The 26,564-nt window shown below is 43.6% G+C and overlaps 1 protein-coding gene across 2 annotated transcripts in view; it reads right to left on the reverse strand.

Annotated features, from left to right (window-relative positions):
• Positions 1–4,421: 4,421 nt before the first annotated feature.
• Positions 4,422–26,564, reverse strand: part of LOC115482164 (E3 ubiquitin-protein ligase RNF113A-like) — a 58,032-nt gene continuing 35,889 nt past the window's right edge. For both annotated transcript variants that reach the window (XM_030221749.1, XM_030221748.1), the window contains exons 6-10: positions 26,090–26,196; positions 25,881–25,970; positions 15,384–15,477; positions 14,334–14,440; positions 4,422–4,562 (exon numbers count right to left, since the gene is read on the reverse strand). In XM_030221749.1, coding sequence (XP_030077609.1) covers positions 4,489–4,562; positions 14,334–14,440; positions 15,384–15,477; positions 25,881–25,970; positions 26,090–26,196 — 472 coding nt within the window. In that variant the 3' untranslated portion in view covers positions 4,422–4,488. The remainder of the gene's footprint in view (positions 4,563–14,333; positions 14,441–15,383; positions 15,478–25,880; positions 25,971–26,089; positions 26,197–26,564) is intronic.

Here is a 26,564-nt window from a genome sequence, read left to right on the forward strand (position 1 = left end):
AAATTCACCCTGTCCTTACTGAGCACACTACCAGAACCCTCATCCACACTCTTATCACCTCTCGCTTAGACTATTGCAACTTGCTTCTCACAGGTCTCCCACTTAGCCATCTCTCTCCTCTTCAATCTGTTCAAAATTCTGCTGCACGACTAATATTCCGCCAGTGTCGTTATGCTCATATTAGCCCTCTCCTCAAGTCACTTCACTGGCTTCCTATCCATTTCCGCATACAGTTCAAACTCCTCTTATTGACCTATAAGTGCATTCACTCTGCAGCTCCTCTCCAATCTCATCTCTCCCTACATTCCTCCCCGGGACCTCCATTCACTGGGTAAATCTGTATCTGCACCCTTCTCCTCCACTGCTAACTCCAGACTCCGTTCCTTTTATCTTGCTGCACCATATGCCTGGAATAGACTTTCTGAGCCGGTACGTCAAGCTCCATCTCTGGCCATCTTCAAATCTAAGCTAAAAGCCCACCTTTTTGATGCTGCTTTTAACCTCCTAACCCTTATTCACTTGTTCAGAACCCTTATTTTATCATTCTCACTTTAATATTCCCTTATCTCTTGTTCGTCTGTCCTAATTAGATTGTAAGCTCTGTCGAGGCAGGGACTGTCTCTTCATGTACAAGTGTACAGTGCTGCGTACATCTAGTAACATAGTAGATGACGGCAGAAAAAGACCTGCACGGTCCACCCAGTCTGCCCAACAAGATAAACTCACATGTGCCATTTTTAGTAGCGCTATAGAAATGATAAGTAGTAGTAGTAGTTCTTGAGCTTGGGTGCATGGACAGTCTCTGAAGTCTTATGTAGATGCTGTAAGATCCTGAGATCTGGATGCCTGGTGGTGCCTCCTTGGCATCTCAACTTTGTGCTTTCAGTACTAACAGATGTGCCGTTTGAGTATCTTGTACAAATTCTACCATGAAAGATCTTATCTTAAAAACAGTCTAGCTCTGGCCCACTTAAATCATTCCTGGCCACAAAACCACCAGAATTCAGTGGCCCTTAACCAGGTAGTGCAACCGAATACTGGCTCTGACCAGCCTCCTCAAAAAGGTGGCAAGTCAGGGGTGGCGTTGGTGAGGCGCCAGGGTTATGTAGGTCCCTGCCACTATTCAGCGTCGGGACCCAAATAGCTAAGTGGGTGAATTTTAGATTAGCTCAAAAGCCCCTCTCCTTCCCTGGCTTTGACAAGAGGGCCCCCCTTCCATAGCTCCCTGGTGGTCCAGTGAGGGTGGTGGTGCCAGAAGCAAGGCCCCACCCCTGGTGGCAATATTCAGTTGGAACCCACATAAGCTCTGGCAGCCAGGACTTAACCAATTAGGCACAGATATTCAGGGAAAGGGAATGGGGATACACGACTTTTTTTTTTTGCACGGTTTACATGGTATATACAGGTACTTATTTGTACCTGGGGCAATGGAGGGTTAAGTGACTTGCCCAGAGTCACAAGGAGCTGTAGTGGAAATTGAACCCAGTCCCCCAGGATCAAAGTCTGCTGCACTAACCACTAGGCTACTCCTCCACTCCATAGCATTTATTTATTTGTAGCATTTGTATCCCACATTTTCCCACCTATTTGCAGGCTCAATGTGGCTTACATTTGCCGTAATGGCGGTTGCCATTTCTGGGTAACAGAATTTAAAAAGACCACCATGGGCTAAATATCTACCCCAGTGTTCTCAGTAGCTATCTGTTCAGCAAGGATAACATTAGAGCTGCACAGAGGGAGGGGCTGGGTTGCAGACCGTCTTCATCATTCAGACATGGAAGAGTTTCTTTGGTCAGACTGTGTTTAGAAGCTGCCTCCCCTTCCTGCTGCCTCTGAAGTGACAGTGACCTATTAAATCAAAGAAGCAATGTTGTCTGTATATTGTGTAGGACTCATTTTAAGAGGAAGGGAGGCCTCATCCTGAGCAAAAGCATAGCTTGATTCTATCACAAGAGATCTGGTAGTTGTTACATCCCTTTGTACCGTACTACAGGTTGGATGCTCAGCCCTTGCAGGATATAGCTTTTGGTACTTCCCAAGTGTACGGACTAGTCTTGTGAAATAAGGAAGGCCACAGATCTTACCCACTAATTTTCTTTCCCTGAGTCCCTCCAGACCAGTCCAGAACCTGTCCAAGACTGCTGAAACACTTTTTTTTTTTTTTTTTTAATATTTTGTTTATTAGGCAAGTAAACATTTAAACAGAGTGATGCTGAAACACTTATAAGAATTAATTCTGTGGACTCCAAGCGGATCAAAGCTTCATTGTTTTTATTTTGTATTTTTGAACTTCATTTTATTCAGTCATTTCTTGTATGGCCTTAGTTTGTTTAAATTCTGGTTGAGTTTCATTTGTTTCTTGTGACCAGGATTTTTTTTTTTTTTTTAAAGAGGGATATGTCCTTTTACTTTGACACTGAAATAATGACTAGTGAAAGCCTGCACTCATTCAGTGGTTCGTATAAGGCAAACACAACAGTGTCTGGCCTGATCAGGAGGAATTCAAGGAAAGAAAATTGGCAGGTAAGATCTAATTTCTCCTTGCCCTAAATTACACAAATTATTTTTTTCACAGTAGACATGGTCATAGCAAAATAGTATGCTATATTAATATCAGCCTATATGGGTATGTAATCTCCTAGTTTTAAATTCAAAGAAGGACCCCCACATCCGTCATTTTCCAAGAGCATTCAAATGTCTTCTTTTGGTTACCACATGGATTAATCAATTTGTTTTCCTCAGTTCAGGATTTTGCAAGAAATGTTATCGTTGGCCACTGTGACTTGCTGCAGAATCAAAATCTGTTGCACTAACTATGCTACTCCTCTACTGTACTCCAAAGCCTTGTTAAAAAGTTCAGTTGCAACTCGCTACTGCCCCTCCATCCTAAAAGAAAATTATTAAAAACCTATCTTTTCGACGAGATATATCACAAAGATCAACATGTGTAATTGTATAATCTTTTGAACTTTTAATACTGTCTTATAATGTCTTTTGCTTTAACACCATCATGTAATTCACCACCATGTAACACAAACCCTCTGTAAACCTAATGTATATTCACTTCTATTTCCAGTACCCATGATGTATTGTAAGCCACATTGAGCCTGCAAAGAGGTGGGATAATGTGGGATACAAACGCAATAAATAATAAATAAAAATAAGCTGTGGACTTGGGAAAAGCCACTGCTTAGTCTTATTTTATATACCTCTATCATGTCTCCCCTCAGCCGTCTCTTTTCCAAGCTGAAAAGCCCTAGCCTCCTTAGTTTTTCTTCATAGGGAAGTCATCCCATCCCCATCATCATTTTCATCGCCCTTCGCTACACCTTTTCCAATTCTACTATATCTTTCTTGAGATGCGGCGACCAGAATTGAACACAATACTCAAGGTGCGGTCGCACCATGGAGCGATACAAAGGTATTATAACATCCTCACACCTGTTTTCCATACCTTTCCTAATAATACCCAACATTCTATTTGCTTTCTGAGCTGCAGCAGCACACTGAGCAGAAGGTTTCAGTGTATTATCGATGACGACAGCCAGATCCCTTTCTTGGTCCATAACTCCTAACGTGGAACCTTGCATGACGTAGCTATAATTTGGGTTATTTTTTTCCCACATGCATCACCTTGCACTTGCTCACATTAAACGTCATCTACCATTTAGCCGCCCAGTCTCCCAGTCTCGTAAGGTCCTTCTGTAATTTTTCACAATCCTGTCGCGAGTTAACGACTTTGAATAACTTTGTGTCATCAGCAAATGTAATTATCTTGCTAGTTACTCCCATCTCTAAATCATTTATAAATATATTAAAAAGCAGTGGTCCTAGCATAGACCCCTGAGGAACCCCACTAACCACCCTTCTCCATTGTGAATACTGCCCATTTAATCCCACTCTCTGTTTCCTATCCTTCAACCAGTTTTTAATCCACAATAGGACATTTCCTCCTATCCCATGACCCTCCAATTTCCTCTGTAGCCTTTCATGAGGTACCTTGTAAAATGCCTTTTGAAAATCCAGATACACAATATCAACCGGCTCCCCTTTGTCCACATGTTTGTTTACTCCTTCAAAGAATTGAAGTAAATTGGTCAGGCAAGATTTCCCCACACAAAAGCCGTGCTGACTTGGTCTCAGTAATCCATGTATAGAACTGGTTACCCATAGTACATCTATTCTGTAAGGTAAATTGTAATGTGCCCCTTTTATTTATTTTTTTTAACTTTAGCTCCAGCTGTTTGGATCTAGATTAAGGTCATATACTACTGGTTAGTGTGTACTGTTAGTGCAAGCATGTACGAAGACTTAATAACCCCATGGTCACATGTGCTGGCCACACTATAAAAGTAAGTTTGGTTTAGTCTTTCAGACAGCATCTGCAGGTAAGTGTACAGGTCTATAAAATGAGACAGATGTACTACAATTATATTTAATTTACAATAAAAAAATGCACATCAAGTTCAAGAAGACCCAGAGCAATAACTATTCTGTTTCTTTTTCTTGGTCAGAGTGCTGAGACTGCTGTGCTTTCCATTTCTCTAATTTTGTCATCAGGTCTGCAAAAGAAGAGAGGACAGAGGAAGGATTTATTTTAGTACCAAACCAAACAGCAACCCATAATGTTCTCTCTGTGAAACACTATAAAACAAAAAAGGTGAGAATTCCATATCCAACCCCACTGCTGTTGCTATCATTAGATGCTGAAAAGGGCCAGTGTACCTTCTCCAATGGGAGAGGGTGCACTGGCCCTTCTGTTTGCTCCATCAGATGGGATTCTCAAGTAGGCTTGGCTGGATCAAATTTATCAACGTCCAGCAGCTACTCTTAAAATTAATGGCACTTACACTCCCACTTTTAGGCTGAAGAGAGGGACCCGAGAGGGATGTGCTTTATCCCCATTGCTTTTTGCATTACTAATTGAGCCATTAGCATGTTCCATTCAACATCACCCTGATATAAGGGGACTCTGTTGGGGAGGAGATGAGTGGAACAACCTTCCTGAACCCTTACGCCAAGCCCCCTCCCTGCCCATCTTCAAGTCTTTGCTTAAAGCCCACCTCTTCAATGCTGCGTTCGGCACCTAACCCTTACCGTTCAGTGAATCCAGACTGCCCCAATTTGACTGCCCCTATCGGACCGACCGTTCACTTGTCTATTAGATTGTAAGCTCTTTGAGCAGGGACTGTCTCTCTTTGTTAAATTGTACAGCGCTGCGTAACCCTAGTAGCGCTCTAGAAATGTTAAGTAGTAGTAGTAGTATAAAGTGCAGCTTTTTGCGGAGCAATCTCTTATTCATTGGGAAGCGGAGCATATGGTTGCTCTTTCTAGATTAAGATAAATATGTCAAAATCTGAAATCTTAAATATTACTCTTGAAGAGAATGTAGTCTCAGTTGAAAAGTCTTATAGGGCTTCTCAGAGCATTAAAGCCAATCTTCCAGGGAAATGGTGAAATAAGGTCTTACCTGCTTATTTTCTTTCCTCTACACCCTCTAGACCGGTCAAGACGCTTGGGTTATGCACACCTACCAGCAGAGGGAGACTGAGAACCCTAAAACTTAAACCAGTATGAGCTAGCAGCCAACCCCCAAGCAGCCAGTAAATCCTTAAAGCAGAAAACAAATGAAACCAATAAACAATTATAACCCCGAAAGGTCAAAGAACCCTGTACTCAGAAACAAAAAACATAAAACACGTGCTTCAACTGACCGAACGCCACAGCGCTACGGTCCCTCTCTGAAATGCAGAGGAAATATATGTATAGCAAGACTTGAAATTTAGATACCTTTCAGCCATAGCAACATAGACCATAAGAACACCAGAACTCTGCCAATCATACTCACCACAAAGAAACATGTACACAGCGGGAGGGTTCTTGACTGGTCTGGAGGGTCTAGAGGAAAGAAAATTAGCAGGTAAGACCTAATTTCACCTTCCTCAGCGACCCTCCAGACCGGTCAAGACGCTTGGGAAGTACCAAAGCAGTACAACTCCTAAGGGCGGGAACCTTGCATCCCAGAAGTCAACACTGCCGCACCAAAACTGGCATCCTCCCTAGCCTGCACATCCAGTCTATAATGTTTCACAAACGAATGCAACGAGGACCAGACCGCCGCCCTGCAAATATCTTGAGGCGGAACCAGTCCACTCTCCGCCCAGGAGGAAGCTACTCCCCTGGTCGAATGCGCCTTCAGTTGGTCAGGCACTCTACGTCCCTTGATCAAATATGCCGAGGAAACCGCCTCCTTCAACCATCTGGAAATAGTTGCCTTAGAAGCTGCAGCTCCCTTCTTTGGACCGCCATACAACACAAACAACCTATTTGAAGACTGAAACTCCCGAGTCCTGGATAAATAAACCCTCAAGACTCGCCGAACATCCAGCTTGGCTAAACGGCGCTGAGACGCATCTCCCAACTTATCTCCCAGCACTGGCAAAGAAATGTCCTGATTTACGTGGAAAGACGACACTACCTTGGGTAAAAACGATGGAACAGGCTTCAAAGAGACCTTTTCCTTTGAGAAAGCCAGGAAAGGCGCACGACAAGATAAAGCCTGCAACTCCGAAACTCACCGCACCGAAGTAATAGCCACCAAAAACACCGACTTCAAAGTAAGATCTTTAAAAGTACTCAACCTCAAAGGCTCAAAGGGAGGCCCTACAAAGACTTCCAACACCAAGTTCAAATCCCACAGCGGTACAACAGGCCACCGAGGACAAATCAACTTTACAGCACGTAAAAACCGAACCACATCCGGGGAAGATGCCAAGGAGACTCCCTGTATCCTTCTCCGAAAACAAGACAGAGCCGCAATCTGCACCTTCAAAGAGGAAAGAGCAAGACCTCTGTCTACACCATCCTGTAAAAACTCTAACACCTCCGGAATGGAAGCGGTCCAAGGCGAACAAGAACGATTGTTACACCAACCTTCAAAGATCCGCCACACCCTAACATAAGCAAAGGATGTGGAACGTTTACGGGACTGCAATATAGTATCAATCACCTTAGTTGAAAAACCTTTCTTCTTCAGCCTGTCCCTTTCAAGAGCCAGGCCGTAAAGTGAGAACAGAGACGGGTCTGGCATCACGATCGGACCTTGCACCAACACCACCGACTCCGCCAGCGCGAGCGGCCCGCCTATCGCCAGACATACTAGATCGGCAAACTAAGGCCAACGAGGACAATTTGGAGCCACAAGAATTACTGTCCCGGCGTACCGCTCTGTTCTATGAACTATCCGTCCTATCAAGGGCCAAGGAGGAAACACTTACAACAGCTGGTGAGGGGACCACGCGAGCACCAGGGCATCGATCCCCTCGGACCTCAGATCTCGCCGCCGGCTGAAAAACCTAGGTACTTGAGCATTGTCTGACGAGGCCATGAGATCTATCAACGGCAGACCCCACTCCTTCACTAGGCGACGGAACAATGGACGATGTAGCGACCACTCTCCTTGATCCAACGTGTGCCTGCTCAGAAAATCCGCACTGACGTTGTCTACTCCGGCTACATGACTTGCCGAGAGACTCTGAAGATAAAGTTCTGCCCAACGCATTAACTCCGCCGTCTCCTCTGACACCTCTCGACTCTTGGTACCCCCCTGATGATTTACGTACGCCACCGCCGTGGCATTGTCGGACAGTACTCGAACTGCCTTGCCTTCGAGAAGATACTGAAGAGACTGCAGTGCCAACCTTATCGTCCGAGTTTCCAACCGATTTATGGACCACAAGGCCTCCTCCTCCGACCAGCGACCCTGAGCTACCTCTCCGAGACAATGCGCCCCCCCCAACCTGCTAGACTGGCATCCGTTGTTAGCACCGTCCACTCCAGAGGATCCAAGGGCATGCCTTTTTCCAGATTCGGCGTGTGAAGCCACCATCGCAGGCTGAGACGAACCGGATCTGGCAAGCGCAGTCTTTTCTCCAAGCTCTGAATCTGAGGAGACCACCGCTCCAACAGTGCCGCCTGCAGCCGCCTCATGTGAGCCCTGGCCCAGGGCACTACCTCTATCGATGCCACCATGAGTCCCAAAATCTGAAGGTAAGAGTGAGCAGACGGGAACCGTTTGGCACAAAACTGGCGAATCAATAACTGCATCTTGGCAATTCGAACTGCCGGTAAAAACACCCGGCCCTTCGCCGTCTCGAAGTGAACCCCCAGATATTCCAGGGACTGAGTCGGTTCCAGGTGACTCTTGACCAAGTTCACCACCCAGCCAAGCGACTCCAAGAAAGCTACCACCTTCGCCGTCGCATCCACACTCTCCTGAAGGGACTTGGCGCGAATGAGCCAATCGTCAAGATACGGGTGTACCAACACTCCTTCTTTCCCCAAAGCCGCCGCCATGACCACCATAACCTTGGAAAAGGTACGAGGCGCCGTAGCCAGACCGAACGGCAGCGTACAGAATTGAAAACGCTGTCCCAAAACCGCAAAACGGAGAAACCGATGATGCGCCGCCCGAATGGGAATATGAAGATAGGCTTCTGACAGATCCAAAGATGTGAGAAACTCCCCCTTCTGCACCGCTACTATGACCGAGCGCAATGTTTCCATGCGAAAGGAGGGAACTTTCAAAGCCTCGTTGACCCTTTTGAGATCTAGAATAGGCCGAGAGGAACCTTCCTTTTTGGGGACCACAAAATAAATCGAATAACAAACTGTCCCCCTTTCCGAAACCGGCACGGGAACGACCGCCCCCAGATCTATCAGCCAATGAAACGTCTGCTGAATCGCCCTGGCCTTGACCCGAGAGCGGCACGGAGAGGCGAGGAAAAAATCTGGAAGGAAAGTCTCTAATTCTAGCGCATACCCGTCTCGCACCACCTCGAGTACCCACTGATCTGACGTGATATGGGTCCACCTCTGATAGAATTGACTCAAACGAGCCCCTACCCTTACCAGAGGCTGGACCCGCACCCCTTCATTGTGAAGCACGCCCAGAGGACAGACCTCCCCCCGGCGCATCTCGGCCTCCTCGCCGACCTCCGCGAAAGGGCTGAGTACGCTGAAAAAAATCGAACCAACTTATCCAACTCTTCTCCAAACAGCAAGGTCCCCTTGAAGGGGAGAGAACGTAACTTGGACTTAGACGCTGCATCCGCCGTCCAACCACGAAGCCAAAGAGCCCGACGAGCTCCAACCACCAATGCCATATTCTTAGCAGAAGCTCTCAGCAGATCATAACTAGAATCTGCCAAAAAGGAAGAGCCCATCTCTAACTTGGCTAGCTCTTGCACCAAGGAAGCTCTATCTAAGGCCGGGCCATCCAAAAGACTTTCAGCCCAACAGAAACACGCCCTGGCTAACTAGGCCCCCGCCCAGAGCGGCCTGAAGTGACAATGCCGAGAGATCAAAATTGGGCCGATTGAAAGACTCTAATCTCCTATCCTGCGGATCTCTGAGAGCAGCCCCCCCCCCATCAACCGGAATAGCCGTAGCCTTGGTAACCGTGGTCACCACCGCATCCACTGTCAGCGACTTAAAGGAGTCCTTATCCCTTTGCGGAATAGGGTACAGTCTCGCCATAGCTCTGCTCACCCTACAAGGAGAATCTGGGGAGGACCACTCCTGGACGATCATATCTCTGAGATCCAAATTCATGGGAAAAGTACGCGCTGCCCGCCGAATTCCCTTAACTAAAGGGTCAAGCTGCTTAGCGTCCACTACCACCGGCTCAGGCGAATCAAACCTAAGCATGGACACTACCTGCTCAAACAGCTCAGGAAGCTCATCCCTAGGGAAAATGCGCACCACCGAGAGGTCTTCACCTGGCAAAGGCCCCTCCTCCTCAGAAACCTTGTCCCCTAGGAACTCATTCCCCAGCAGACTACCCTCGTCGTCTGAGGAAGGCAAGGAAAACAAATCTGGCTCTTCAGACCAATCTAAACGCTGTCGCTTAGCATTCAGAGGCCCTGCTCCCTTCAGAGGCTCTAACTGATTAGGGCCTGACTGCCAGGCCTGAAACATGGCCCAAATAAAATCCGGAGGAAACACCATGGCCCCCGCACCTTCCGGAGGCCTGGAAGCACTCTGCCCCGGACCTTCCAACAGCGGGCGAGCAGCCACCCCTGTGGCGCCCAAATCCAAGATGGCGGCGGTTCCCGCCAAAATCGGAACCGCCGCTACGGGCCCAGAGGACAAGTCAGATCCGGGCAAACCTTTACCGTTACCTGAACCCTCCGCAGCTAGTACCGGAGGCGAAGAATCAGGCTGTTTAGGCTCCCCACAGAACCTGCATTGCGCTCCTGGCACGTCTATCCTCCTTCGCACACAAGAACGGCAGCGCGACGGCTTTCTCGCCGACATCGCGAATTTAAAGCGGTACACCCTAACGTCCCAGCTCTCTCAAAGTTGCTCAAAATCCCCAGGCCTCTCTGTCAGCTTCCCAAACAACACAGTCAAGCACTGCCAAGGAGCCAAACACTGTTTCTTTTTCTTTTTACACTCTCAACAAAAGCCCAGTTGCTAAGAGCTGACAGGGACTAAGCACTCAAGTTCCTGCCAAAGCAGGAGCCCAGGCAACAGGCAGAAAGTTCAGAAAGGATTTCAAAGCTACAAACTGCCAGAAGTTATGGCTCTCAAGGTTCCTGTCACAACAGGAGCCGAGGCACATGGCTGCCTAACCAAAGGCCAGCCGGGGAATAAGCCACACACCGGCTAAATTCCACAGAGAAAAGTGAATCCCACTGGACCCGCTTTTCTTGAAGCACTCAACCAAAAATAATTCCAAGTATTAGTTAAGAAAATCTAATCCTACCAGACCAGACTGACTGCTCAGGCTGCATGTCTACCCTCTGCTGGAGACTGAGATTTACTGGCTGCTTGGGGGTTGGCTGCTAGCTTATACTGGTTTAAGTTTTAGTGTTCTCTGTCTCCCTCTGCTGGTAGGCGTGCATAACCCAAGCGTCTTGACCGGTCTGGAGGGTCGCTGAGGAATAGAGGAGTTATTTCAAGAACTTGATAGATAGGAAGGTCTTAATGTTTCATGGCTGGGACGTATTAATGGCATTAGAATGATGGTACTACCTAAATTATTATATCTGTTCATGGCCTTGCCTCTTAAATAGCTCAAAAGAAGGGTTTTTCATTATATGAAGTGTCCACCGAGAGTTCAGGTTCGGGCAATGTGTCATCCTAAAAGGTTAGGAGGTATGGCAGTACCAGATTTCTTGTTATATTATCAAGCTTCACAACTTCATATTCTGGCAGAATGAGTAGTTAGCTCAGAGAGGGTGTGGGTCCAAATGGAGCAGAAATGGCTAAACCTGGTACCACTGAGAGTGATACCGTGGATGTAGAAGACTAAGTTTGCGAGATGTATGAAGCGAGTATCCTTGGGGGTGGAGGGCCCACTCCATATTTGGCATATAGTTAGGAAAAATGTTTTTCCTACTAGATCTTATTTTCTCCATTATGCCCCGGGCTTTCAAGAAGGAACAGTGGGAGGCAAAAGGATTGGCTACTTTAGGCCAAATTTGGGAAGAGGGTAAGCTACACCCATACACTGACTTACATGGGGAGTATGGTATCCCGTCGCACCGTAATTTTAATTATAGACAAATTAGCGATTAAAGCTAGAGAGGAATTTAACTTAACAGAAACCGAGACAGGGGACTCGCCTCGGTGTTAGTACTGCTAGATTTCTCAGCAACTTTTGATATTGTAGATCATGCTAGCATGACTGACAGAAACAGGTATCAATGGAATAGTACTTGCCTGGTTCAGATCCTACCTATCAGATAGGCAACAGTCCATAATGGCAGCAACTCATCACCACCATGGGCACTGCCCTGCAGGGTACCACAAGGATCGATACTGTCACCTATTCTGTTCAATATCTACCTCAAGCCACTAGCTGAGCTGATTCAGGCAATGGACACTCAGTTCTACATCTACACGGATGATGTGCAGCTACTCATACCCACTGAACCTGACTTACCTACAGCCTTGAATAAACTGATTACCTGTCTAACACCTACAGCCTTGAATAAACTGATTACCTGTCTAACATCAATTCAAGAATGGGCTAAACATAACAAACTTTGCCTGAACCCAAATAAAAAAATGAGCTTCTCTGGGTACCTAACACAAGTGGATACATACTTTACATCAAAATCTCTTCTGGGAAGTACAAACTCCCCCTGAAATCACAAGTCAGGAACCTTGGAATACAGTTGGATTCAACATTTACTCTGATACCAAAAATCCAAGCAACCTTCAAGAGCTGCTTATACTATTTACGACAGCTGCGCTGCCTCTCTCCTTACATCGAGAAGGTAAATCTTATCCCAGTTGTGAATGCCATGATAACACCAAGATTGGATTACTGCAATGCACTATACAATGGTCTGACTACAAAGGGCCGCACCAGCTCCAGTCGGTTTACAATGCTATAGCAAGACTCAGAGAATGTTGCAAGCAATGTGACCACATCACATATTTTTTGCAAAAACTTACCAGTACAATACAGGACTAAATTAAAAAAAACTCTTATGTCTGATCTTCAAAGCCCTAAAAGGAAATGGCCCCGAGTACCTGAAGAAAAGGATGATCCTCTACACACCACCAAGGACACACACCCTCTACAAAAAGATACACGATATAATACCCAAAAGCAAGCCTTCTCCGGAGTAGCCCCCACACTCTGGAATGCACTGCCTGAAAGGCTCCGCTGAACACAAGACTATTTCTACTTTAGGAAGCAGGTGAAAGCTTGGCTCTTCAACCAGGCCTTTAATGGAAGAAGTAACTAACTTGTCAGTCTCACCCACACACACAAGGATTGACTCGGGCTGTACATACTGTAGCGGGATATGTTCATCCACTGCTACCCTAGCTGAGATAATATTTAACCATCTCTGTGACCTCATGTGCAACTTTATTTAAGTTAGTCACCTTACTTTCTAACTCTTCTTACTCTCTTACCTATCTATATGTTCCATCTTTGCTTTACCCTTCACTATCAATTAAAATGTTCTATTACATATTGTGTCAACATTGTAAGTACTATACTATGCCATATTTTTTAATGTTATTTGAATATTTTTACTGCTGTAATTGCCTATTGCTCAAGTTTGATCTATTCTTACTGTACACCGCCTTGAGTGAATGCCTTTAAAAAGGTGGTAAACAAATCCAAATAATAAATAAATAAACCAAGACACTTTTAGAACGAGCAATTGGAGGAGGGGGGGGGGGGGGGGGGGGTAAGGGATTTGTGTCATGAATATATCAGGCTTTACTCTTGTTTTACTCGCCCACACTTCCCTATATGTAACGATGGGAAAAACATTTGGGCAAGGTAATAGAGGGAAAGAAATGGGAGATGGGCTTTAAATATCCTCTGTTACTAGTACATTAATAGATAGTGGACATAAAATGTTATATCGATGGTACTATAGCCCATAACAATTGTTTCATAACGTATCAAGCAGGAACGGGATTATGTTGGAGAAAATGTGGGGTTCCAGGAGATATGTATCGTATACGGTGGACATGTCCTGCTGTGCAAAAATACTGGCAGGATATTCATTTTCTGCCACAGCAGGTGCTTGGGGTGTCTTATCCCTTGCAGGCAGAACATTGCTTATTGCACCATAGACCCTTTGGTATAAAAAGATGATTATAGTTGGGCAGCTTGCTTGGCTTTGGACGCTGCATGGAAGAGCACATCACTTCCCTCTAAATCCATCTATCTCAAGAAACTGGATTACCTTCACCTTATGGCAGAATTGACAACCATCAAGAATGGGCAATTGGACTCTTCATAAGATATGGGATAAATATCGGGGTATGGCAATTGAACAAGTCTCCCCAGGGCGATTCTGGAGACCCTGTTGACAGTTAAGGCTTTAACTAGTTGTTATGTGTGAGAGGATAAGGAAGAAGCTGAGCTGAAACTAGGCAAAGATTTCAGGAGGGGATGGGTTTAGGGGATTGCTGATATGCTGAACTTTGATGTGTAATACATACAAAAGTGATGAGAAAAAAAAAAAAGGTTTCTTCTTAAAGCAACCCCTTCAGTGTTCCAGGAGACTTATTAAGATGATCATATTTAGTCTGTCTTAAAGAACTGAGCTGCATTAACGCACCTGAGAGGAAGGTGATGAATGGAATAAAGGAAGGGGAGGGTTTTTTTTTTAATGCACTGAATACAACTTCACTTTTGAAATGCCATGATTAAAGTTATTTTTTTAACCATAATTCTATATACCTTTACCACATATAAAACTAGGAGTTTGGACCAAAGAAACTAATACTTAAAAAAAATGTTTCCCCATCTATACACAGGAATTCTTGGTATTAAAAAAAAAAAAAAATACCTTTGGCAGGATTGAAAACACCACTGGTTTGCTGGTCACACACATAGCAACGCTGAGTCTTCCTGTAATGCTGAAGTGCACATCTTTCACAGAAATAATGTTTACATCTGTAAAAAAACACAAAAACAACAACTAAAAAAAAAAAAAAAAAAAACCAGTGGCCAGTGAACACCAGAATCGCACCATGAGGGTAAGGTAATGAAACAGAGAACTTAGGATTAATGTAAGGCCAGTATTCAGAGCTGTGTGATCATCTGCTTTCAAGCAGGGCAAGAGGATAGGGTCCATGAACAGTGAGAGGCAAAAGGATTGGCTACTTTAGGCCAAATTTGGGAAGAGGGTAAGCATTGGGCTGCCTTCTTATAATTCAACAAATTTCTTTGAATAATTTTCTTGGTTTTCCTTTTTTTGGACACCTTTTTTGATGTGCAACGTCTGGGTTTTGACATCCACTGTTGAGTTGTGTTTTGACATCCACTGTTGTGTTTTTGCTACACGATTGGTTATCCTGTCATCAGCTGAGGATAATGTGATTATTTGTGATTGGACAACGAACGTCTTACAGCTAGCATTCTTCCCTGCCTCAATGTTTGTCAGTAGGGGGGCAGTAGGAAGCTTACTCTCTAGTGCTTTAGAAGTTAGCATTTAAATCAAAGTGACTTTTTGTTTGTAATGAGGGTTTTTGAGTTCATGGTTTAAGTTGTGTGTTTGTTTCTAGAGTTTCAAAGTTCTGGAATTAGTTATAGTTTGCAGCTTGGATGCAATGTATTTCCTAAAATCAAATTACTCTAAACTATTTTGAAGTTTATCTTGGCTTATTTCTTATGCTCATATTAATTTCATTTTATTGCCCGTTGCCTTGTTATTTTGTAAGCTGCCTAGAATTGTTAGATAGAGCAGGTTATAAATGGTTTAAAATAAAATACTTTCTGCTAGTGCATCAGAGCCCATTTTCCATTAGTTCAGAAATGGTTGGCATTACTCAGGTACCTGTGAACTTGAATACCATAGAACTGAAATGTCCTACTGAGCACCAATGGAAATACTTACTTAGTAACCACAGGGTCCTTAAAGGAATCTCTACAGATGAAACACTTGAAAGGTAGCTCTTCCTCATCGCTGCTCACCTCGTAATTCTCATCATCTTGCAGAAAACAAAAACATAAGACAGGTATAAGGTATAAGCAGCAGGAAATAACTTTTTCTGCCTAGTTTCTTATAGCAGAATTGGTCTTATAAAAATCATGTCCGTCTCCTTCCCTAACAATTTTTGCACCATAAAATTTCACTCAAATTTGTGCAAGAGCTAAACGGCCTAGTTCACCTCCAACACACACTTCTCATGTACCACTGATGCCCCTCAACATTTAGACTTCCTTTATTTCCTATGGGGAAGCCACTTCTGTTGAAACAGCAGGGATGTCAAAGAACATGGGCAGACAAACAATAGAGGCAATAATCTGCTCACAAATAAAATGTCAAACAAGAAAAGCAGACTGATGAATGGATAGCTGAGCGGATTTATTTTTAGTTAGCCAACGTGGCCATGTTTCACCTCAAAAGGCTATGTCAGGGGTGATGTGTGAACAATAAAAACTCCAAATGAAATAACATACCAAACAAACACCATTAACAATGCTAGGTTATAGTGCATAAAAAAACAATAATGGTAAGCATAAAGGTGACATCCGGTGTGGTGATCAAGAATATCACCAATATGTTGAAATACTAATATTCTTAAAATGGATGTAAACGGTAAAAATTATGAACATATAAAGGGTCACACACAAAATGCACAAAAGGGACTCATAAAGGGCAAAAAGTTGTTTCCCCTTTAATTAGTAAATCTGAATCCAAGACAGCCTAAAAGATTCAATTCTTAAAGCTGCTCTGATCACCAGCCAACTCCATTTCTTGCTTGGTTTCCTAAAGCAGAAAACCACTGATTATGTTTAACTATTTCCAATGCCCCTCCCTCCACATACAACCCCAGCTTGATAGAAATCAGTTTTCTTACCCAACAGGCCAGTGAGGAACAAGTGGGCTAGGCCCCCCTATCCAACACAGAGACAAAAGAGTTGTAAGCCCTGCCCTATATAGAATATTGTGCAACTATCTGCTCTCCTCCATTCTCTGTTTTCAGCAGATGGCGACGGACATTCTGTGCAACTGGTTTCTGAGCTGGTCTGTAAGCTCCAGGATCTAGCTAGGCAACCGTTAACCCCACTGATCGCATGCATGTTAATTTGTAGGTCCATGGTTTCTTAAATCTATCTGCACCACAAGTTGATTTTTTTTCAGTTTTAATTAACCCCCCCCCCCCACCCCAATAAAAAAAACAACACATACACACAAACTTCAGGAGAAAGGCCAAATTGTCATAAGAACATATGAAAAGCTAATCACAGAATCCCAAATATTCATGAGACTGGGGGATTGGGCGTCCAAATTGTAGATGAAGTTCAACATTGACAAGTGCAAATTACAGCTATGTTATGCAAGGCTCTGCTTTAGGAGTTAAGGACCGAGAAAGGGATCTGGGAGTCATTGTGGATAGGACGTTGAAATCTTCAGCTCAATGTGCTGCTGCGGTGGCTAAGAAGGCAAACAGAATGTTGACTATTATTAGAAAAGGGATGGAAAACAAACATGAAGATGTTATAATTGCGTTATATCGCTCCATGGTGCGACCGCACCTGGAGTATTGTGTTCAGTTCTGGTTGCCTCATCTCAAAAAAGATATAAATGAACTGGATGAAGGTGCAGAGAAGGGCGACAAAAATGATAAAAGGGATGGGACGACTACCTTATGAGGAGACGTTAAGATGGCTGGGACTCTTTAGCCTGGAGAAAAGATGGCTGAGGGGTGATATGATAGAGGTGGGGTGGAGCAGACAGATGTGAAGCGTTTGTTTACACTTTCTAACAATAATAGAACCAGGGGACACAAGATAAAATTAGAATGTGGTAGGTTTAAAACAAATCGGAAAAAGTTTTTCTTTACTCAGCGCATGGTTAGACTCTGGAACTCATTGCCGGAGAAGGTAGTGACGGTAGCTGGCCTTGCTGAGTTTAAAGGGGGTCTGGATAGATTCCTGAAGGAAAAGTCCATTGATCGTTATTACATTTTGGATTTTTGCCAGGTTCTTGGGGCCTGGATTGGCCGTTGTCGGAGACGGAGTGCTGGGCTTGATGGACTTTTGGTCTTTTCCTAGCATGGCGGTGCTTATGTACTACTTATCATTTCTATAGCGCTACTAGATGTAAGTAGCAGGAGTCCATGCTACCAATTCCAGAAAAGTGGCTTACCCCATGTCTATCTTAATAGAAGATTATGGACTTTTCCTCCAGGATTTTATCCAAACCTTTTTTTAAACCCAGATATGCTGACTGCTGTAACCATATCCTCTGGCAATGAGTTCCATAACTATTCATTGAATGAAAAATTATTTTCTCCCATTAGTTTTAAAAGTATTACAATGTAACTTCATTGAGCGTCCCCTAGTCTTTGTATTTTTTGAGAGAGTAAACATAAGTACATAAATATTGCCATACTGGGAAAGACCAAAGGTCCATCGAGCCCAGCATCCTGTTTCCAAAAGTGGCCAATCCAGGTCACAAATACCTGGCAATATCCCAAAAATGTACCAAACATTTTATGATGCTTATCCCAGAAATAAGCAGTGGATTTTCCCAAGTCAATTTAATAATGGTCTATGGACTTTTCCTTTAGGAAGCCGACCAGACCCCTTTTTAAACCCCGCTAAGCCAACCAACCGCCTTTACCACATTCTCTGGCAACAAATTCCAGAGTTTAATTACACATTAAGCGAAGAAACATTTTCTCCAATTCATATTAAATTTGTAGCTTCATCGAATGCCCCCTAGTGCTAGTATTTTTGGAAAGAGTAAAGAAACAATTCACGTCTACCCGTTCCACTCCACTCATTACTTTATAGACCTCCATCATATCTCCCCTCAGCCGTCACTTCTCCATGATGAAGAGCCCTAGATGCTTCAGCCTTTCCTCATAGGTAAGTCGTCCCATCCCCTTTATCATTTTCATCGCCCTTCTCTGTACCTTTTCTAATTCCACTATATCTGTTGGCATCTTTAGAGCTCACTGATATTTGCACCTGTTTTCAGTGCTGGGTCCTTTTTTCATGGAAAATAATGCTTACATTGGCTTCCTATTGCGTATCATGTCAAAGTTAAGATTTTTATTATGACCCATAAAGTACTGCATACCAGTACTCCAGCTTATCTGTCATCTCTCATAATACCGTATACAGTGTACTCCATTTAAGTGCACGTCAGATAAGCGCATGCTCTTGTTTAACTGCATGCCGTACTTCAGTCCCGTTTTTGGCACCATCAATGGGGACAAACTTTGGTTTAGCGCACCACTGATAAGTGCAAGATTCGCTTATATGCATGGTTTAAGACCGCTCCTCTGCAGGAAAGACTCCGCATAAGCACACGCACGGAATATGGAAGCCGATTGGCACGTGACAAAGGGGTGATAAATTTGAAATCTCATTGGTTACCTGCCACAGGCGGTAACCAATGAGAGTTAATTTGTTAGAATAAGTTGAAGAAAGTTGTTAGTGTACAATGGAGTTGTCGTCATCGCACAACTGTAAGACTTTAACACTGGCTGAACGAATAGAAGTTCTTAAAAAATTAGAAAACAAACAAAGTCAAGCATCTATTGCTAAAGAATATGGGGTCAATCCCAGTCAAATTTCACGTATCTTGAAGCAGAAAGATCAGCTTCTGGAAGACTGGCAAAACAATACTAATCCACACAGGAAACGTAAAACGGGCAGGAAAAGCTGAGGATGTAGAAGATGCTCTTCTTCGGTGGTTTTCGCAAGTCAGGAGCAGACAGTTTCCTGTCAGTGGTCCACTGCTTATGGAGAAAGCTAATCAGCTAGCTGAAAGTCTTGGACTAACTGAATTCAAAGCCACTGTTGGATGGTTGGAAAGATGGAAGGAGAGGAACAACATAAAATTCAAGAAACAGCATGGTGAGAAACAAGACACTGATGACTTTGGTGCTGAAAATTGGGTTGTTTCAGTTCTTCCTACCATCTTGAACGAGTTTGCACCTCGTGACATTTTCAATGCTGACAAAAACGGTCTCTACTGGCGAGCGATTCCTGATGGAATACTTGCATTCAAACAAGCCGAAACTACAGGAAGTAAAACGTTGAAGGACCGACTGACAATCCTCCTTTGCTGCAATATGGATGGAAGTGAGAAGCTGGAGCCATTCGTAATTGGAAAGAGCAAACACCCCCGTTGCTTCAAGAATGTTAAGCGACTTCCTGTGTCACACGAGACTAACGCAAATTCATGGATGACTGGGGAAATTTGGAAGCAGTGGCTAAAGAAGTTAAGACACTAGAATGTGGGCACAAAAGCGTCAGATTTTGTTGCTTTGTGATAATTGTGCTGCACACAGGGATTATGTCAGGCAGTCTAATGTCAAGGTGGTCCTCCTGCCACTAAACACTACTTCTCTGATTCAACCTATAGATCAAGCATAATAGCCAATTTCAAAAAACATTAATCGGGCTCTTGTGCTACGTCGTCTGATGAGCATTATGGATGGCCAGACTGGCAAGGATAAACGTGCTGTTGAACTGGCTCGTAATCTATCACTGCTGGATTCCCTGCATATGCAGAAAGAAGCCTGGAATCATGTTACACAGGCAACCATTGTGAACTGCTACAAGTGGGCAAGCTTTGTTAAGGATGTGGAGAGGGACGAAACAGATGCAGCTGTTGCAAACGCGACATATAAACAGGTTATTGACATCCCAGCCGGTGTTACTGAAGAGGAGTTTCATCACTAAGTAGCTGTTGATTACGATCTACAAACAGCTGCCGACAGCACTGATGTTGAGATATGCGCCTACACGCACGCAACAACAGCTGATGATGAAACAGATAATGAAATGAGCAGCGAGGCATATGCTGACAAATTCAACAACCTCTTGTCAGTTTTGCAAGAGCGCTGGAGAGTCTCAACACCGTGCGTGCCTATCTGGAGGCCACTGGATGTCAGTGCTATGACAGTTTTTACCGTCTAACAGACGTAGTCTATGGAACTCACAGACACAATAGTGTACAGAGGACTATGACTGATTACTTCAAGTAAGCCTAACGTCAGTTAACGGAGACTGTACACTGTACATAATAAACAGTACATGTGTTTATCAGATTTCGAGCTTCTTTGGGTCACAACGGTTAAGTGCACGCTCCGGTTAACTGCATGTATTTCTTTGGTCCCAGACCCTTGCACTTAAGCGGATTGCACTGTACTCCCACAAGTATTCTAGTCCTAATAGGGCCCAGGGCCTGGTGGGAGTCTACAAGAGCACGTACTTTCTTTTTTCTTGCTCTTGCATTATGGAACTCCCTTCTGCAGTATCTCCAGCTGGACACGTCTTATTCTTCTTTTCGTAAAGCTTTGAAAACTTACTTTTTTGAACTTGCTGTTTGGATTGGAGGACAGTTTGTCCCTGTGGTAGTAGATTGTTTTTAAGTTTGGATGATTCAATTTTATGCTTTATATATAAGTGGTATGTAAGATTTAGAACACTGTAGTATGGGGATGTATGTTTTGTGTGATTGTTCTTTCCTATTTTATTAATGACGTTCCTTTCTATTTCCTGGATTTTTTTTTTTCATATGTAAACTGCCTCAATTTGCCAGAGAGGTGTATGAAGCTGAAGTAGAAAAATAGGTCTCCCTTTTGAACAAACTCTGGGTCAAAGTACAGCAAGCAATGCATGAAGTTCCAAAGGGGAGCCAGGCTGAGGACCTGCTGTAAGCTACCTATCGGCAATATCAATAGAAATCACAGAAATATTGTGAATTTCTGAACAGGCAAACAACATTAGACAGCAAGGCCCAAAGGGAGAGACAGCAGGCCAAGGACCTCACATGCTAGACCATGATGTCTGAAGTAATTAAAGGCACAGAAACACACACAGCCCCTGCAGAGCAGAATCTGCCCCAATACTCTGGCAGCACTAGAAGTTCTAGGTCCCTGAAATCACACAGGACAAGCCATTCTAGCAGGTCCACTACAAGCTCTCTTGCTCTTAAATTGCAAATGGATGTGGTGGCTTCCAAATAAAAGATTCTTTATAGCAAACAAGAGGCCACTATTGAACGTGAGAAACTTAACATAGAAGAAGAGGGAAAGAAAACAGCTGCCGAGGATGTTGCCACTGCCAAGGCTAATGCGGCTGCTGCTGTTGCCACTGCTGAGGCTAATGCCACCGCCATTGCTGCTGCCTCTGAACGTAAGAAGGCAGAGTTTTATACATCACATTGAAGCTGCTCCAGCAGGCGAAAGAAGCAGCTGTCCTTGAGGCCCAAGTAAAGGCTATTGAAGGAATAAGGCAGGATGGTAGGGAGAGTCAGCTCAGCCACATCATTGCAGAAGATTCTGCCCAGTGAACAGCAGAATATGTGAAGGCTCATACCTTGTCTCACAAAAGCACAGTCACAGTCTGACTCAGAAGAATCATCAGATTCTGAGTAAGCATGTTCCTCTACACTAGAGTCTCGCTTCCCGAAAAAAGCAAGCCTAAAGGTAAAGCACACCATGTAGGCGAGCCGCCACCAGTGATCCATACTCTTGTATGCAAACGGATGCACTAGCACCAGCTCTCACTCCAGGAAAGCACACTAAAGGAAACGCTTTATTTCAACCACAGACTCTGGTGCTACCCAGGAACTGGGCTCAGATACAAGTTGGGCAGTTATGCCCTGCAAAATTCCCTGTGATTAAGCAACAGCCACTTGACCTGCCATACTTCACACCTGACTTCAAACCAACCCCAGCACACAGGCACCTACTGCCAGTGTGCTAGAAACTTCAGAAAGAAGATTTTACAACATACATGGCTCGCAAAAAGATGGGACTTTACCAGTTCAATGACTGCCCAGAAAAGTATAGAGGGTGGAAATCTAACTTTAAGGATGCCACGGCAATTATGAAGCTCACTCCCACATAAGAGATGAACCTGATGATAAAGTAGCCGTGAACTGAGTCACAAAAAAACAAATAGGCATTCAATCTACAAGATCCAGCATGGGAAAAAGAAGCAATAGATCTAAAAAAAAAAAAAAACCTCCAAGCTGTGCACAATGTACAAAATGTTCAATTTATTCACCACTAAAAAAAAATATTTAGATACCGTATTTTTCGGACTAGAAGACGCACTTCTTTCCCCCCCAAATTTGGGAGGAAAATGTGGGTGCGTCTTATAGTCCGAATGTAGCATACCGGCTCGCTGTGGGGGGGTGGGGGGGCAGCCAGGGCTGGTCTTAGGCCGAGGTGAGCGTTGCAACCGCATAGGGCCTCGTGCTCAAAGGGGCCCCGCGCAGCGCGCCTTGTGGTCGCTGAGAGGGAAGGGAAGGGACGAGGAGGCAAGCCTGCCTGCCTGCTGCTTTTACTTACTGCTGGTTCCCCGCAACTTCGGGTATGGAAATTAAAGATTTCAAGGCAGGGAGCACAGTTGCACGAACAGAAAGTCGGGGAGCTGAGGGCGGACAGGCGGGCTGGGGTTTGAACGAATCGCTGGACATGGGGAGGGGAGGAGAATTGCTGGACATGTCTCATTTAAGGTCCTGCGAGACTGCAAGAGAGGTTGCTGGCGCAGCAGTGAACCGGAGACAAGCAAGCTTCAAGATCTAGCTTAATTTATGGACTTTGCATGGACTTTTGAGGTATTTATGAGAATAGTGGTAACTACCAATACCAGGCGGGGAGTGTTTGCCCCCATATTCATGGAGGCATGTTTAATTTTATATGGATATGTTGGACATTGTTATATCAGATTGCATTGCTTGTAACAGTTTACATTGCTTGTGCCTTTAAGGAAGGCAAGAAGTGCCTTTGGACTACAAATATTAGTCTTCCTGCAGTGCTCTGTAACAGGCCTTTCCTGAGCACATGTCCCAGTTCCCTATGCCTTGTGGGACTTTTCTTATTGGCTGGCCTTGTCGCTATGTATGTGGGCTGGAGCCCGCCCGTCTTCTCTTCATTTGGGGTTTGAAAGTGTGACTGCTGCATGGTTTTCTAAGGACTGTAACCTAACTTTGCTGTCCATGTTGCATATTCCCTCTTTCCATTTAAATTACCAGGTTTTTACCATTTAAAAGTATTGACAGCATCTACTTGTCCGCCAATGCTAAGATTTCCTGGCTTCCCTGGTTACAGTATGAGTTGGTAGAGAACAGACTCCCAGTTCTGCATTGCAGAGATTCATGTGCACAACATCAAAACTGCAAGTTATTTTCCTTTGTTTGATGTGCATTAAAAATTTGGTTCAAGAGTTCCGAGTCTTCACAGTGATGTTCTATACTCTGGTTAACTGCATGCTAATCTCCTGAGTAGAGAGAGCCTTTCAGGAGACAAGAGCAGAACAAAATCCTTTATCAAGAGATCAAAACTTATTTCTAATCATATCCTTTTGCCTCCTATTAAGAATTACAGAATACTTCACTCTCTCTAGCTTCCATACAAAATTCCATCTAGCTAGGATCAACCAGGGGCAAAAGGAAACAAGGACCTCATTTCATCCTTATGACTATCTATTTTATATCTTAATAGTGATGAAAATGTGAGTAAGAACACAAGTTTGTGGCTTTGAAGCTCTGATCTCCTTTATTAATCTCCTGTATCTTGTTTTCTTGTCCGATGGCTGCAGCTAATGCAAAACAAATGGAGTATAAAGTACACTGAAAGGACTCTGAACAAAGGGAGAATATAAAATAACGGGGAAAAGTCTCCAGGTAGACAAACTAATGACTCCAAATTTCAATACTGCTTCTGACTGTGCTAGACGCAGAAAGGAGGAGGAGGAAATTATGGATTAAAAAAAAAAAATCAAGGGGAATCAAGATGGCGATTTGAGCAGTGGTGTGGAAGCGACGCTCTGCAGGCTGTCGATTAATCTGCCGTGTGGGCTCCGTTTACTATTCGAGAAATGGGTAAGCGGAAGGGGAAAACTGCGGCACCTACCTCCATGGTCCCGCACTTGACGCCATCTACCCGCCAGACGACCCTCGACAGCTTTGGTATCGCTTCCCAGGTTCAGCGGGATCCTGCTTCGATCAGCCCTGCTCTTTCGGGGGCGGAGCGCAGCATAGAGGGAGTTTCGTTGAGTCCTCCCTCGCTTACAGCGCCCCAGCAACTCGGCCTCGAATTTTCTCCATGGGGGCCACAGAGAATGGAGGAGAACACTACCATTACTGTGGTAGGAGGACCCAGGGGATCTTCAACCCCAGGAAGTGAAACGTCGGAACAGGGACAGAGTCAACCCTGTTCTTCTACTCCTGGGAGGTTAACGCCGGGGAATACTGGAGAAATTAGAAGACCAGCTGTAGTCACACTGGAGACCTTATGGGACGCAATACAGGGTGTAAGTACTGCATTACTACAGATGAATACTTTAATGAAAAACGAAATTTCCGAGTTAAAACAAGGACATCAGGATTTGTCTGTTAAACTTCAAGAGCAAATTGGGAAAAATGATAAGTTTGAAGGGGAACTAGATAAATTACAAAATGTTACATCAGAATTAATTAGAGAAAGAGAGATCCAAGAAACAAAAATTGAATATTTGGAAAACACCGCTCGTAGGAATAATTTAAGAATCTTAAATTTTCCAAAATGTCCACTGTTACCCGCAGCCGACATGCTCAAGAAATATTTTAGAGAAATACTGGAGATCCCAGAGGAGGGCTTTCCGCCCATAACGAGGGCCCAGTATCTATCAGGAATAAAGGGTTCCAAAGGATTAACTCAAGATAATCCTAATCTAACAGATTTTTTGGAAAACTCTCTTGAGATTGTAACTGGAAGAACAACGTTACTTGTCACATTTGCCTTGGAACCAGACAAAAAACAATATATTTCGACTATATTTTCGTCATTTAAATGACCTTTTTCTTGGGGGTAAGATTCAAATTTTTCCAGACATTGCAAGAAATACGCAAAAAAGGAGAAAAGAATTTATTTTGTATAAATCAAGGATTTTGAATTTAGGTGGTCTTTTTGTGTTAAACTTTCCTTGCAGATGTTGTATATCCTTAGAATCTGTTAATTATGTATTTTATACCCCCAAAAAGTTGTTGGAATTCATTGAACTTAAAGAAAAAAAGGAATAGACCCCTGGAAACAATCTCATAAGAAATATGCTGTAAAGTCAGCTGTCGGCTACTGTTGTCCCTAACTGCTCTGTAATTTGATTACTTTTTTTTTTTCTTCTGTTGATTATCCTAGTATCTTGATTCAAGTTTTTGATTTTGATTTAGGGGACTAAATTAATAGTATATTTCAATAATATATTTACTATATGTAAAATATGTTATTTATATAATTCTTTATTTTTTTTCTGGATTTCCAAGACATTTATGTTTTAAATATGTAAATGTAAAAAAATAAATATGAAATTAAAAAAAAAAAATCAGCAGTGTACAATGCAGAACACATCAGTATTGGTGAAAAAATTTGCATACCATTCACTCCATAGCGACCTTCATCCAGCTCTCGTTCAATTTGCCAGCCATGTTTGTAGTCTGATCTGTCATGCAGGAATTTACAGCTGTCTAGAGGAGAAATCAGAAATGGCAAAGTGAAGCTATTTTTCCAGAGCAGAAAGCATGGTTACAGGGCCTCCAGTTCCTTCTCTTTTCACAAATTTGAAACAGATTAAATCATTCCTCACCTCCAAAGCCACAGAATCCAGTCTCCTTATAATCTTTGCAAATGTCTGGCTGGTAGTCCCACCTCACTGTGGACCGCAAATGTTCGGGGGCTCGGATTGGTCCCTTCCTGTGTACAGCAAGAAATCAATACTTCATAAGAAGAGTTCCAAGACTGAAATATTGTTTGTCGGTGCAACATTCATACATAAGTTTTGTTGCTTTTATCTATGGGTTTATTTCTTTATAAAAAATTTTTCACCATAAAAAAAAAAAAAAAGAAGAGTGCTGCACAGAAGATTAATGACATTATATAGGGAGCCTAATACATGAATATGGGGGCTTTACACACGTTTTAAGTGAAGACTGTTGAACTAGCAAAAACATGAAATATCTCCTAACTCCATAATGACAAGGAAACAATATTAATGGCACCAAATATAAACCAGTAAGTGTGCTGTAAGGTTTCATATCTGAATCTGGACTTTAAGAGAGGAT

This window comes from Microcaecilia unicolor, chromosome 12, assembly GCF_901765095.1.
Source record: "Microcaecilia unicolor chromosome 12, aMicUni1.1, whole genome shotgun sequence".
In the NCBI taxonomy this organism is placed as follows: domain Eukaryota; kingdom Metazoa; phylum Chordata; class Amphibia; order Gymnophiona; family Siphonopidae; genus Microcaecilia; species Microcaecilia unicolor.